The following is a 13,529-nucleotide window of genomic DNA, read 5'->3' as shown; positions in this document are numbered from 1 at the left end:
TAGAATGACTCAAATTAAAACAAAACAAATGAACAAACACAACAGAACAGAAATAGACTCAAAGATACAGAGAACAAACTGGTGGTTGCCAGAGGGGAGGGGACAGATGGGTAAAATAGGGACAGAGGATTAAAAGGTACAAACCTCCAGCTATAAAGTCAATGTCACAGCTCATGCAGCTCAGTATCAAAAAAACAAACAACCCAATCAAAAAATGGGTGGAAGAACTAAATAGACATTTCTCCAAAGAAGATATACAGATGGCCAACAAACACATGAAAAGATACTCGACATCACTAATTATTAGAGAAATGCAAATCAAAACTACGATAAGGTATCATCTCACACTGGTCAGAATGGCCATCATCAAAATATCTACAAACAATAAATGCTAGAGAGGGTGTGGAGAAAAGGGAACCCTCCTGCACAGCTGGTGGGAATGCAAATTGATACAGCCACTATGGAGAACAGTATGGAGGTTCCTTAAAAAACGAAAAATAAAACTACCATATGACTCAGCAATCCCACTACTGGGCATATACCCTGAAAAAAATGTAATTCAAAAAGACACATGCACCCTATGTTCATTGCAGCACTATTTATAATAGCCAGGACATGGAAGCAAACTAAATGTCCATCGACAGATGAACGGATAAAGATGTGGTATATATATACAACGGACTATTACTTAGCCATAAAAAGGAACGAAATTGGGTCATTTGTACAGATGTGGATGGACCTAGAGTCTGTCATACAGAGTCAAGTAAGTCAGAAAGAGAAAAACAAATATCGTATAATATCGCTTATATATGGAATCCAGAAAAACGATACAGATGAACTTATTTGCAAAACAGAAATAGAGACACAGACGTGAGAATGGACGTATGGATATGGGGGGGGGGAAGGGGGGATGAATTGGGAGAATGGGATTGACATATACACACTACTATGTATAAAATAGATAACTAATGAGAACCTACTGTAGAGCACAGGGAACTCTACTCAGTGCTCTGTGATGACCTAAATGGGAAGGAAATCCAAAAAAGAGGGGATATATGTATACGTAGAGCATATGTATACATATACCATATGTATACGTATAGCTGATTCACTATACATAGCAGGAACTAACACAACATTGTAAGACAACTATATTCCAATAAAAATTATTTTAAAAAATAAAAATAAAAAAGTCAATGTCACAGGGATTAATGTACAACATAGTGAATATAGTCAATAATATTGTAATAACTTTGTATGGTGACAGATGGTCACCTGACTTACCGTGGTGATCATTTTGCAATACATAAAAATATCAAATCACTATGTTGTACACCCGAAACTAATATTAATATTGTAAGTCAATTCAATTTTTAAAAAAACACATGACCAAGAGCTGGTGAGGATGTGGAGTAACGAACCCTTAAACATTGCTGGCGGGAATGTAAAATGCTTCAACCACTTTAGAAAACTTTTTGGAAGTTTCTTATAAAGTTAAGCATATAACTACTCTATGATCCAGCAATTCTACTCCCAAATATTTACCCGAGAGAAATAAATGCATATGTACACACACACACACACACGACTTGTACAATAATGGTTATTAAAGCTTTATTCATAATAGCCCAAAACTTCAAACAATTCAGTTACATTAACAGAAGAACGGATAACCTATGTATAACCAAACAGTGGAATACTGCTCAGGAGTAAAAAGGGAATTGCCAATACACACAACAATATGAATAAATCTCAAAAACATTATGTTGAATGAAAGAAGCCAGACTCAAAAGAGTATATACTGTATGAGTACATTTATCTGAAGTCCAAGAATAAGCAAAACTAATATAAGATGATAGAAATCAGAATCTCTGGGATGGCGGATGGAGGGATTGACTGGAAAGGGGCATGAGGGAACTTTGTGAGGTGACAGATGTTTTATATCTTGAATGTGTTACACAGGCATTTACATTTGTCAAAATGAATCAAACTGTACATTTAAGATCTGTGCATCTTATATCTAAATCGTACCTCAATTTAAAAAGTAACAGAAGAATCACTTACAGGATCCTCAAACATGAATGAATATATAGGAATAAATCTAATCAAAATGTTCAAGACTTATACCCAGAAAACTGCTGCTGAGAGAAATTAAATAAAACCTAGCTACATGCAGGGATAAACTGTATTTATGATATACACAAAGGATTGAAAACTAGTGGGAAAGGATGAACTACTGCATAAGTATTGCTGAATAATGTGAAAAAAGACATACATTAAAAGCAGCTTTAAGTAGCCCATTAAACTGGAGATTGAAATAACTAAAATACTCAATAAAACATTTTTCAAACTACTTTAAAACTGATCACTAACCTGATAGGAAAATAAGGACATTAAAGCAAAGTGAAGAATACCAGGAAATAATCTAGTGCCAAGGTTGTCTTTTGCCCTAGTGGACTTTGTTAACCCTTGAACTTCTGTTTTAACTATTGCATTGGGTGCCTAGGACAGGACATAAAGTCCAGGGCCTGCCCAAAGTAACGATGCTAAATCCAGAAGCTACAAAACACAAAGAGGCATAAGATAATGATGGGGTTCAGAACACACTACCACAAAATACGGCACCTTGGCATATTAAATATTTCAAGCTGAAGGAACATAAGAAATGGCAGGTGCAAGAGGGATTTTCTTAACTTCTCCTGAAGCAGGTCACAGATCCCCCATGTGAGAGGTGCCCTCCAAGACCAGGTAGAAAGAAGCATGCGTATCTTGAAATATAGAGGGACATCAAGAGGAGCCTGAATAAACAGGCCTTACTGTTTCTCCCAGTTTGCTACTCTTAGCTCATGTCATTTTATTGTCCTGTCACGTTTTCCCACAACTCTCCATCATTCATCGAACCAGCATAAAGGAATTCAGATTTTACTACTTCTTCAGATCTTCATTTCCTTATGAAGCCTCCCATATCATGTAAAACTTACATTAAATAAATTTTTATGTTCTTCTCTTGTTAATCTGTCTTTTGTTACAGGGGCCCCATCTTAAAAACCTAAATGGGTAGAGGAAAAAGACATTTTTCCTCCTCTACAGATACCATGATTGAAAAACCATAAGAAACAACAAACAGCAAAATAAATAAATAGATGAGCAGACTTAGTATGTTTGAATTACCACATACACAATATAACTATGTTTAATATATTTAAGAAATAAAAGGGAAACATGAAAAATAAAAGAGTAGACAGCAATCAGATTTGACGAGAACCAAATAAAACTTTCAGAAATTAAAATAATTATAATAATTGAAAAATTAAAACTCAGCAGGTGAGTCTTCGCTGAAGAGGGAATTATTGAATGGGACAATAGATAGGAAGAAAGTATCCAGAGAAGTCTACAAAAAAATGGAAAACATAAAATAGAGATTAAAAGTAATAAATAACAGACTAATAGTAGAGTAAGTAATAGAATAATAAAGTAGTTGGAATTCCAGAATAAGACAATAGAATGGAGACGAGCCAATAACCCACATGGAGAAAAAAAAAAGAAACATGGTCCGCACCTGACACACATGCAAAAATGAAATCAAAGACAAATCATTAACTTAAACTAGCAGCTAAAACTACTCCCCTTCTAAAAGTAAACACAGGAGAACATATTCATGATCTTGGAAAAGGCAAAGATTTCTTAGCAAGAAGGCAAAAGCGTTAATCTTGAAAGAAAAAAGGGCTTCCCTGGTGACACAGTGGTTAAGAATCCACCTGCCAATGCAGTGGACACGGGTTTGAGCCCTGGTCCGGGAAGATCCCACATGCCGTGGGGCAACTAAGCCTGTGCGCCACAACTACTGAGCCCGCACGCCACAACTACTGAAGTTCATGTGCCTAGAGCCCGTGCTCCGCAACAAGAGAAGCCACTGCAATGAGAAGCCCGCCCCCGCTCGCCGCAACTAGAGAAAGCCCACATGGAGCAACGAAGACCCAACACAGCCAAAAATAAATAAATTTTTAAAAGTTATTGCATTTAAAATCATGATAATACAGATTTCATAAAAATTTAAAATGTCAGCTCATCAAGAAATATCATTAAGGAAATGAAAAGGCAATCTACAGACTGGTAGAGAAAATTAACAACACATATACTTGACAAATGACTAGCATTCAGAATAACAAGTTGTTAAGTACTCTTACGAATTAATGACAAAAGGAAAAACAACTCAAAAATGAGCAAAAGACTTCAACACTTAATTTTAAAAGATACATGAAAAGGTGCTGAACATCATTAATCATTAGAGAAATAAAAATTAAAACCACCAGAAGACATCACTTTATACATCCAGTATACCTAAAATGAACAATACAACACTATGGGTAGGCGAGGGTGTGAAGCAACTGGAACTCCCAAGCTTTGCTGGTGGGAGTGTAAAATGGCACTACTTTGAAAAACTGACATCCCTGGTGGGTTATGTACTGTGCTTTTAATCTTCCACTGTTGGGTTACATGGGCCAAAACTTCCCCCTTTTGCTTAAGCTAGTCCAGGTTAGGTTTTTCTTACTAGCAGCCAGTGAACTGTGGACAACACTAAAAGATAAATATAGATTGTGCCACTGATTATGAATTGTTGTTATGCTGGGCAGTGTGGAGCCAGGACCACTTAACCACACGTCCTTATTATGCAAGGCCTTGATTGATCCTGCTCAGATAAGCATCCACAAAGTCAGCAGCTCTGAACTATGACCTAGGTATCATTTGTTGCTTTTTCTCTGACTGTGCACTTCTGTTTTCTCCCTACAGTGCCCTTCTGATGCAGACAATCTGGGTCAATCAACACAAATGGGTAAAAAAGAAGTGAGAAGGAAATGAGAAAAATCATGAAATAATAAATAGTAGTAATAAGTATTAATTTGAAAACCAACTTCAGAGACTTGCGTAATGTACGTGCAGTCTACATGACCACAGATTAAATATTTGCAAAAACAGTAAGTGAATTTTCATTACTATCCTGAGTGGGGCCTTCAAGAAAATGCTAGCAGCAATAAACAAAGTCCTAGATTTAAGTAAGACATTTGTATATTCTAAGGATTAAAGTAACCGGATCTTACATCCAGTTAGAGGACACACACGAGAACATTCTGAACTCGGGTTTGTATCTTTTATATGTTAGACTAATGCAGCAGTAACTGGAAAACCCACGTGTTATTACGTTACCTTCAAGTTTCCACTTACGTATAAATAACCTCAATCTACCAGTGTAACTTCTGGGTATGGGTTTCTTCCGTTCCTTCTGAGTCCTATATTTCTCAGGCTTTCAAGCACAGGAGAAACTGGTAGGTGGGATTTATACGTGGCTCAGCATCATTTCTGCTGGAGGCGTTCAGTCTTTAGTTCTTTACCTTGTGGGTCTTAGCTTACTCTAACGCAGCCAAAATAACCATTTCCTGTTTTGCCTCATCATGTTTTCCATCTGACCTTTCTTAAAATGTAGAACTTTTAACAAAGAATAACACATACCTGTGTCGTAATACACAATAAGTTTTTCGCTGTGATTGCCCACGGTTTGTGGCTCAAAATCCACTTCTAGTTGCATGGACTCTCCTACATTAAGAGTTCCAACAGATGGCTCTACAGAGAAGGGCCTGCAAGACACATGGAGACACATCATCAGAACACATTCCTATATGTACACATATAGCTGATTCACTTCCTTGTACAGCAGAAACTAATGCAACATTGTAAAGCAATTATACTCCAATTAAAAAAAAAAGAACACATTCCCGACTAGTGTGAGGGGGAAGGGGAGAGGAGACATGAGTTCCAGTTCTGCAGACAACACAGACCCGACACCACAATTCAGTGATTCATAAGTATACTTTCCCGTTAATGTGAAAGAACTTTAGTATTAATGTTAAAATAACAGTAATAGAACAACAAATGTAAGAAAAACTTAAATGATGCATAATATTCTTGTTTGTATCCTTGCCATTTAGCCTTTCTTTTAACATTCACTGAGTGATTCCAGTAAAGGACAGACTTATAACATGTACGCAAATACTGTAATTTGCAAAAGAACAGTACCTTCAAAGGGATAAAAATCAAATTTTGCGAGAGTTCAGCGAAGAGAGGGTTTTATGATGGAAAAACATACCAGAGTCTCAAAAGTAAAGTGATCACACAATCACATGAGGATAAGGGGAGGGCAGTCTAACAAGGGGTCTTTTTAAAAGGGGGGAAGGGGTGTAGGGAAACTGCAAGAGACGATGCAATTGCCCAGGGTTGTTACCAGTAGAACTGTTACCACCTCTAGGCCCAAAGAGCCAAGGAGGAGTGGTTTTGAAACCCACCAGAGTCGTAAGAGAAGGCTACCTTATGAGGCTCAAAGGGCTTTAGTTAAGAGAGACAGTCAGCCCAGGAGACCTCACACATAGGACACTAGGGGGAAAAGTGCCTTGACCTCACATCCTTTGCCTGATTGCCTGCTGGGACTCCCACTGGCTGAACCCAACCAGAAGCCAAAGGCATGGGGAGTCTAATGACCTCTGCCATACAGGTTAGCCTCCTGGGTGAGAGTAAGCTGGGGAAGGGTGGAGAGCATTTGGAAAGGCAAACTGGGGACATCTGTGTCTTGAAAATAGAATTTGGCCATGCAGACCTTATGGGGAGGTAGGGTGGATCTGGGAACAGGAAACAGTTGACTTTAATTGTCCTGGAAAGGAAGAGTAAGAGAGAAGCTGGATCTGATCATGAAGTACCTTAAGTAACTTACAGAACTCTTCCTTCTAAACAGGAAGCCCAGCCCTTTTAATTATTTTCATGGTCCATTTCACTTCTTTAAATTGCCAGTTTTTCAAAGTAATGTGTTGGACAATGTATCTGGCAGGCTAAGCTGTTTCTGATTATTTACTTCTATCGCAACTGTTTTTAGTCTTCAGTCCTTAAACCTTCCCTTAGATAATGAACTTAATTTCAGAAAACCTAACCTTTCTTCTATGAGGGTACGGAGCTTACAGCATGGGTAGCACTTGGTGGTACCTGAAATTATCACTGCAGGACCTCGAGTGCTTCCTACCACGGGCACTTGTTTATTTTCTCTGGTGCCCTCTATTTGGATTGCCCTCTCCTTTCACTACTTTCCCATTCCTTTGTCTGTCCTTTTCCCATACCTTCAGCACCGAACCTCCAATGAACTCCAGGCACTGTAGCAGGGGCACCATGAGGTAGTAGTTACTAGCCAGGAGCCAACTGAATAAGTTCAAAACCCAGATCAGCCATGAGCTTGGGTAAGTCACTGAACATTCAGTTTCCTCAACTGTAAAATGAGGATAAAGACAGCACCCATTTCACAGGGTTGTAGTGAGAATTAAAGGAGTTGATAGAGGTAAAGGCGTAGAATAATGTCTGGCATGGAGGAAATGCTAAACAAATGTTTATTATTATCTTTGTTATTGCTATTGTTATCTCCCTCATTGGCAGCCAGAGGATGATCTTGGGTATTCAGGTTTTTATCATCCTCCTCTCAATCCTTCACACTGCTCTAGAGACATTGTAAAAAATCACACACAGGATATAACACATCAATCTCTTGTTCAAACACCTTCAGTGGCCCCCATAACTTATGTAATAAAGTTCAAAGTCCTCGACATTTGAGGTCCCACACAATCTACTCCCAACTAGTTTTGGCCTTCTCATTAAACAGATACATCTGTCCAAATACATTATACACCTGTCACCTTCCATGTCAGACTGGGGTGGGACGGAATGGGAGGGCTTTAGTCTCTACACCCATAACCTTCCCCAGCACTGCACCTACTCTTCCTTCCAACCAGACAGTGCCCCCTACATAGTTCCGGAACTGCTTGGGTCAGATAGGAACATTCACCATTTCCATGTCATACTCCTTCCAAAGTCACCCAACATAGCCTAGACTCAAAGTTACCTTTTAAATAGAATCTTTCCTGATTCTCTCTCTTATTAATAATGTCTCCTTCCTCTCAGAGGCTATAACTTTATTTTTACTTCTTACATTAGCTCACCTTGTACAATAATAAGTTTTCACGCCTGTCTCTCCCAATAGCTAGAGACTCTTGAGATGAAAGGAAAGAGAAAGCAAACAAAATTTCATTAGCACATACTCTATGCTGGGTACTACAGTAGGCACTTTACATATGTCAATTCTTTTAATCCTCACAAAATCTTGAGAAAGTAGGTCTTGTTATTTGCATTTTAGATACGAGAAAGCAGATGCTCTAAAAGGGCAGGCAACTGGCCCAAAGCTACCCAACTAGGTAGTGGTAGAGCAGGGATGGAAGCCTGCCTTCAAGTTTTTTCTGTCTCCCCAAACCATCCCTCAATGTGGAAGCCACCTGGTTAGATTTATCCTTGTGTCTCTCACTACCCCATGCATAGCTCTGTACTCATAGGAGCCTCTCAAAAGAGGTTGTTAAATTGAATTATAATCAACTTTTAAAGGGAAATTTAAAATATCTCTAATCTTTATTTAATCTTTATAACAACGTGGCGGAACAGAAAAGGAGCAGGCTTTTGGTATCACAAGAATCTCTGCTTGATGGGAGATGAAGGTGAGTCTCAGCGTCTTTAAAGTTCTTTCCTTCCTTATGGCCTCAGGAAGAATCTGAAGAATTGAGAACTGGCCCCAGTTTCCTGGCTTTGGGAACAACATTGTAACATTCTCTTCTACCTCCGCTTCCCCAGTTTCTAATATTTTTCTCCCTACACTGTGCTTTCATTTTTTTTCCCAAACATTTCTTAGTAGCAAAATAACAGTTTAGAAATGAATTGGATAGTATTACATTATAGAACATAAGCTAATTTTCTATGGACAAAGGGACTCTTCTTAGGACCTCCAGAAATCCTAATTCCATACAGTGGTAACAGGTTCTTCCCTTTTGTGCTAATTGTTGGGTTTATATTACACTAAACTTCTTCAGTGGTTAGAAAATCACCTGGGATAGCCATTGCTACTTAGAGCCGCCTAAGCTTTCTCTATAAGTTAGACATTACTTGGATAGAGTGTGTTAAGTTCTGGTGCTTAAACATTGTCTATAATTTGATTTTGTATTCATTTTACTAGAGGCAGACAGGCTGAAAAGGCTAGAGAATACCAAGTACCAGAAAATGATCTTACAGAGAGGTAAAAGGTGCTGTTCCTCCAGGGTATAAAGCTGCCTCTGTCTACCAGAATGTCTGGTTTCGATATCACATCCTCATTAATACTGAATACTTGATTAGGGAGGGAACTCGGGTTTGTGTAAAATCATGAGCCACAAGAAAGATTTTGAGTTTTTGTTCAATCCACTATGAACTGCTCTTAAGAACTAAAACTATTCCATTCAAATGATTCAATATTTTAGCAGAAGACTAAATACTGGTTCTATTATATTAAACACTGGATATAAAATTAGTATTTTTCCTTCAGATAATCTTTCTTATTAACTGATTCCTAAATTGAGATTTTAGATTTTGAAAGTGCTCCTTAATTCTTTCTACTTCACCTTCCAAAATTAATCCTACTTTAATAGTCAAAGTTATTCTGGTACCTACTCGAGTTTTAGGTCAAATCTGCAATAAAGTTGAAGAGTAATTGTTTATGTTCTTTGTATACTTTATAGCACACTGAGGCTCCTTTTATTCGTGTAAAAAAACACTATGCCTCTTTTATAGTACTTGGAGCATGATTTTTTATTTTAAATTATTGTAGAGGTTTACAGTTGTAGCTCTGCTGTTGTGATATATTGTTGGTTAGGCATCCTATAAACATTTATTAAGCACTTATTTATTCTAGACAATTTGCTAGATGCTGGGGACATACAAATGAAAAGAGATACAATCCTTGCATTTGAGATCATATTCTAATGGGAGCAACAGACACATAAAGTTTTATAATTTATATGAACCTGACCACTTATAAACTTTACCATTAATTAAATCATTATTTCAGTGAAAAGAATATGATTTGTTTTTTAAACAATTTCCTGTGAGATATTATTTCTAACTGTACAATGCCTATAAAAGCAGCAAGACCAAGAGTAGAGACCCTATGTTTTTGACTCCAAATTCTCAAACTACATATACTGCTCCACTATGTCTATTGACAATCAGGTTGTCAATGAAAGAGCGGTCCTCAGCCCTGGCTGGGCAACACAATCACCTGTGCACTTTTCAGAATGGATACTCATCAGGGAATCCCCCCAGACATTCTGATTCAATAAAATGTGACCACAAATTCAACTGCATTCTTTCTCATTGTAGTCGTTAGGGTTTTCAGTTGCAAACAATAGAAACCAATTCTGGCTAACTTAGACAGAAAAGGGATTTATTGGAAGGATTTGGGGTAGCTCACAGAATTGACATCATGGTTGGAATACATGCATTTTGTGGAAAGAACCATTTTGTGCATAAAAGTACCATTTTGTGCAGAGTCTAAACAGGAGAACAAAAATAAACAGGAAATTTAATTGAAAGACTTGGTTACACAGAAGATGAAAGCTATGAAAAGCCCAACTTAAGATGGTGAGATAGCTCAGGGATTGGTAATAGCAGTAAGCCATTTCCACCACTGGGCTGGAGACCAAAGGAGAGGAGGAAGTATGAGCAGATCCTGGGGACCTGGCAGAAGTTGGAACCATAGCAGGTCTGTCTGACAGGAGCTAGAACCACAAGGGAGATACAGCTGCTTGCTGGGGACTCTACTGAAGTTAGACAGGGAGGAAGAGAAATACTCTGACTTCTTCCTACTCTCCAACCTCCTTCTAGTGCCCCCCACTGGTCAAACCCAGGTGGAATCCAGCAGGTCGTGGAGGCTAGAGGGGCTAACACAGCCCAACATAGATACTGAGCAAAGCCTGGGAAGGGCAAGGAATGGATCTTGAGGTAAACAAGGCCAGAAGTGGCCCATGTTTGTTTTAATCCAAGTTTTGCTATTAACTTACTGGGGGAACTTGGCTAAGTCATTTACCTTCTCAGACCTTCCTTCTTTCATCTGTAAACTGGGAATGTTGGACTAGAGTTTCTAATGTCATTATGATTGCTGGCTAGTCCTTGAGTTAGCTCACCATTTTACCTTAGAAGTGTTTCTACATTAGGAAAAGATGATTCACATTCACAGTTACATGTATATAAAAGTTTTAGATCTTTTCCCGCAACTTCACACTATTAAATCTGTGATTTTGTTTCACTTTACATGAATGTATTGCCAATTATGTGTAGTTTTTAAGATTCAGCCAAACAGTTCAGGAAGATGTGCTGCCTGTGCTTGTTTTTCCACCTTAGGTGGACTCTCTTTTTCATTGGAACAATACCAATGTCACAGGAAGTTTTTAATGTGTATTATGGATGGTGGTTATGAAAGTTCTTTTTTTTTTTTTTTAACCGAAAGAGATTGGTTCTTTCTAAGTCATGGTGAGCCAGTTGAACAACCTGCTCTCTTCCCTTCAATCAAAATATGAGTCTCACCACGAAATGACAAAAGAAGCCTTTATAAGCACTTTGACAATGTCAGGAGACACTGATTTTCAAAAGAATTTTTCCTTTGCCTCTGACGGTTGATTTATCTAAAGTGGGTCAGAGTCCTGCTTCCACCCAGGATGTAGAGAGCTGAAAAGAGTGTTTCTTTTGCCCTAACAACAACAACAACAAACCAGATAAACAACAAAATCACAATTTTTCTCAAACCCATTAGAGAGCTGAGATTGCAGGGCAAACAAAAATGGACAATCCCCTGCCCCTAAAGAAGACAAGACATGTGCAGAGTATGTCACCTGTGGCAGATAGAACATTCCTACAAGCAGAAGAAATGGTGAGAGAGGATGGAGAAAAGAAATATTTGAAGAGATAATGGCCGATGTTTTCCAAAAATGACAGATCCCAGAAGCTCAGAGAACTTCATGCAGGATTGAGACGAAAACCAAATAAAAGCAAAATAAGATCCTTTAACCAAAAAACAACCAAAACCAAAATCCACATCTAGACACATCACATTCAAACTGCTAAAAACCAAATATAAAGACAAAATCTTGAGGCAGCCCAAGAAAAAGACATAATTACCTACAGAAGAACAAAGCTAGGAATTACAGCAGAATTCTCATTAGAAAAATGTAAGCCAAAAGACAATGAAGTGACATCTTTAAAGTACTAAAAAAAAATGTATATATAACTGCCATTTCACAATTCTATACTGTAGAGAAAAAATCTTTCAAAAAATGAAGGCAAAATACTTTTTTTTCAAGTAGACAAAAACTGAGTAATATCCACTAGATCTGTGCTACAGGAAATATTAAAGTAGTTTCTCAGCCAGGAAAAAATGATACCAAACAGAAACTTGAATCTACATGAAATGGTTTAGAGCTAGTGATGCTCCTGGGACACATGTAAGAATAAATACAAATTCCCTCCTGAGGGATGTGCCTCAACCCACATTATGGCATCCCTGCTACCTACAATATGGCAGACCAAGTAACCCGAAAACTCTTCCACCAGAAAATACCTAGAAAGTCTGGATAAAATATAACTTACATAAATGTGTAGCTGAGCATGCAAAACAAAAGAGGCAAATCCACAGGATTCAAAAACAAGAGGAAATAAGAACCAGAGCAGTAAGCCACTGAGCCCTTGAAGCCTGGGTTTTAACAGCCCTGCTAATAGCAGCAGGATACAAGGTCTATGGATGGTTAAGTCAGGGGAATGGTAACAAAATCCCCATATAAACCTGGGAAACTTCAAAGGTTACCAAAACATTCTCCCATTAGCACAAGGAAAGATGTCTATCGTGGTTTTGAATGAGGGAAACAAGGATTCTCTAGGGAATTCATACTTTGGACATGTGTATTCTACCAGTTTAGGGTTTAGATATGCATGATCAGTCCAGGGACCCCTAAACCAAGAAATTACCAGAGAGGCAGTCTATGTAGTCTAATCTTTGGGAACCAGGCAGAAGTAAATGCTAATCCTTACTGGAGAGATGTGTCCTTAAACTAGAGATTGTCCTTAAACTAGCGAAGGATTCCACAGATAAAGCCCTTATGAAAATGATCCAGCTCAATACCTGCCTTATTTTTAAAAAGTCATAGAAAAAGAACTTGACCTTCTGTCTCCTGTGTTCCCAAGCTGGCCATTCTTGTTATGGCCCTGCTAATCAGCCAGCATCTTCACGTCCCATAACAACCATTCTTCCCCATCTTATGAGAGAGATCATTGAGGGCAAGGATTGTCCCATAATGTCTACTACACTATAGCTACACCATAAATTATCAGATTGAAATCAAACAGCTTCACTTACTAGCTACGTGCTCTTGAGCAAGTTATACAACCTCTCTATCGCTCAGCTTTCTCATCTTCAAAGCAGGTTGAGTTCTTCTCATATCTCATCACTTCAAACTCTTCTTCTGCCTCCTTCTATTTTTAAAGATGTTTGTGATTACACTTGGCCCACCCAGATAATCCAGGATAATCTGCCCATTTTAAGGTCAGCTGATTAGCAACCTTAATTACATCTACAGCCCTAGTCCCCTCTGTCATGT

The 13,529-nt window shown here is 38.2% G+C and overlaps 1 protein-coding gene across 1 annotated transcript in view; it reads right to left on the bottom strand.

Annotated features, from left to right (window-relative positions):
* HYDIN (HYDIN axonemal central pair apparatus protein) overlaps nt 1–13,529 on the bottom strand; it is a 153,736-nt gene that overhangs the window by 110,752 nt on the left and 29,455 nt on the right. Inside the window, exon 6 of the mRNA XM_065898432.1 lies at nt 5,509–5,633. Within this exon, the coding sequence (XP_065754504.1) occupies nt 5,509–5,633 (125 nt within the window). The remainder of the gene's footprint in view (nt 1–5,508; nt 5,634–13,529) is intronic.

The sequence above is a fragment of the Phocoena phocoena genome, chromosome 20 (assembly GCF_963924675.1).
Source record: "Phocoena phocoena chromosome 20, mPhoPho1.1, whole genome shotgun sequence".
NCBI classification, from domain to species: Eukaryota; Metazoa; Chordata; class Mammalia; order Artiodactyla; family Phocoenidae; genus Phocoena; species Phocoena phocoena.
This window is presented reverse-complemented; position numbering and strand designations above follow the sequence as displayed.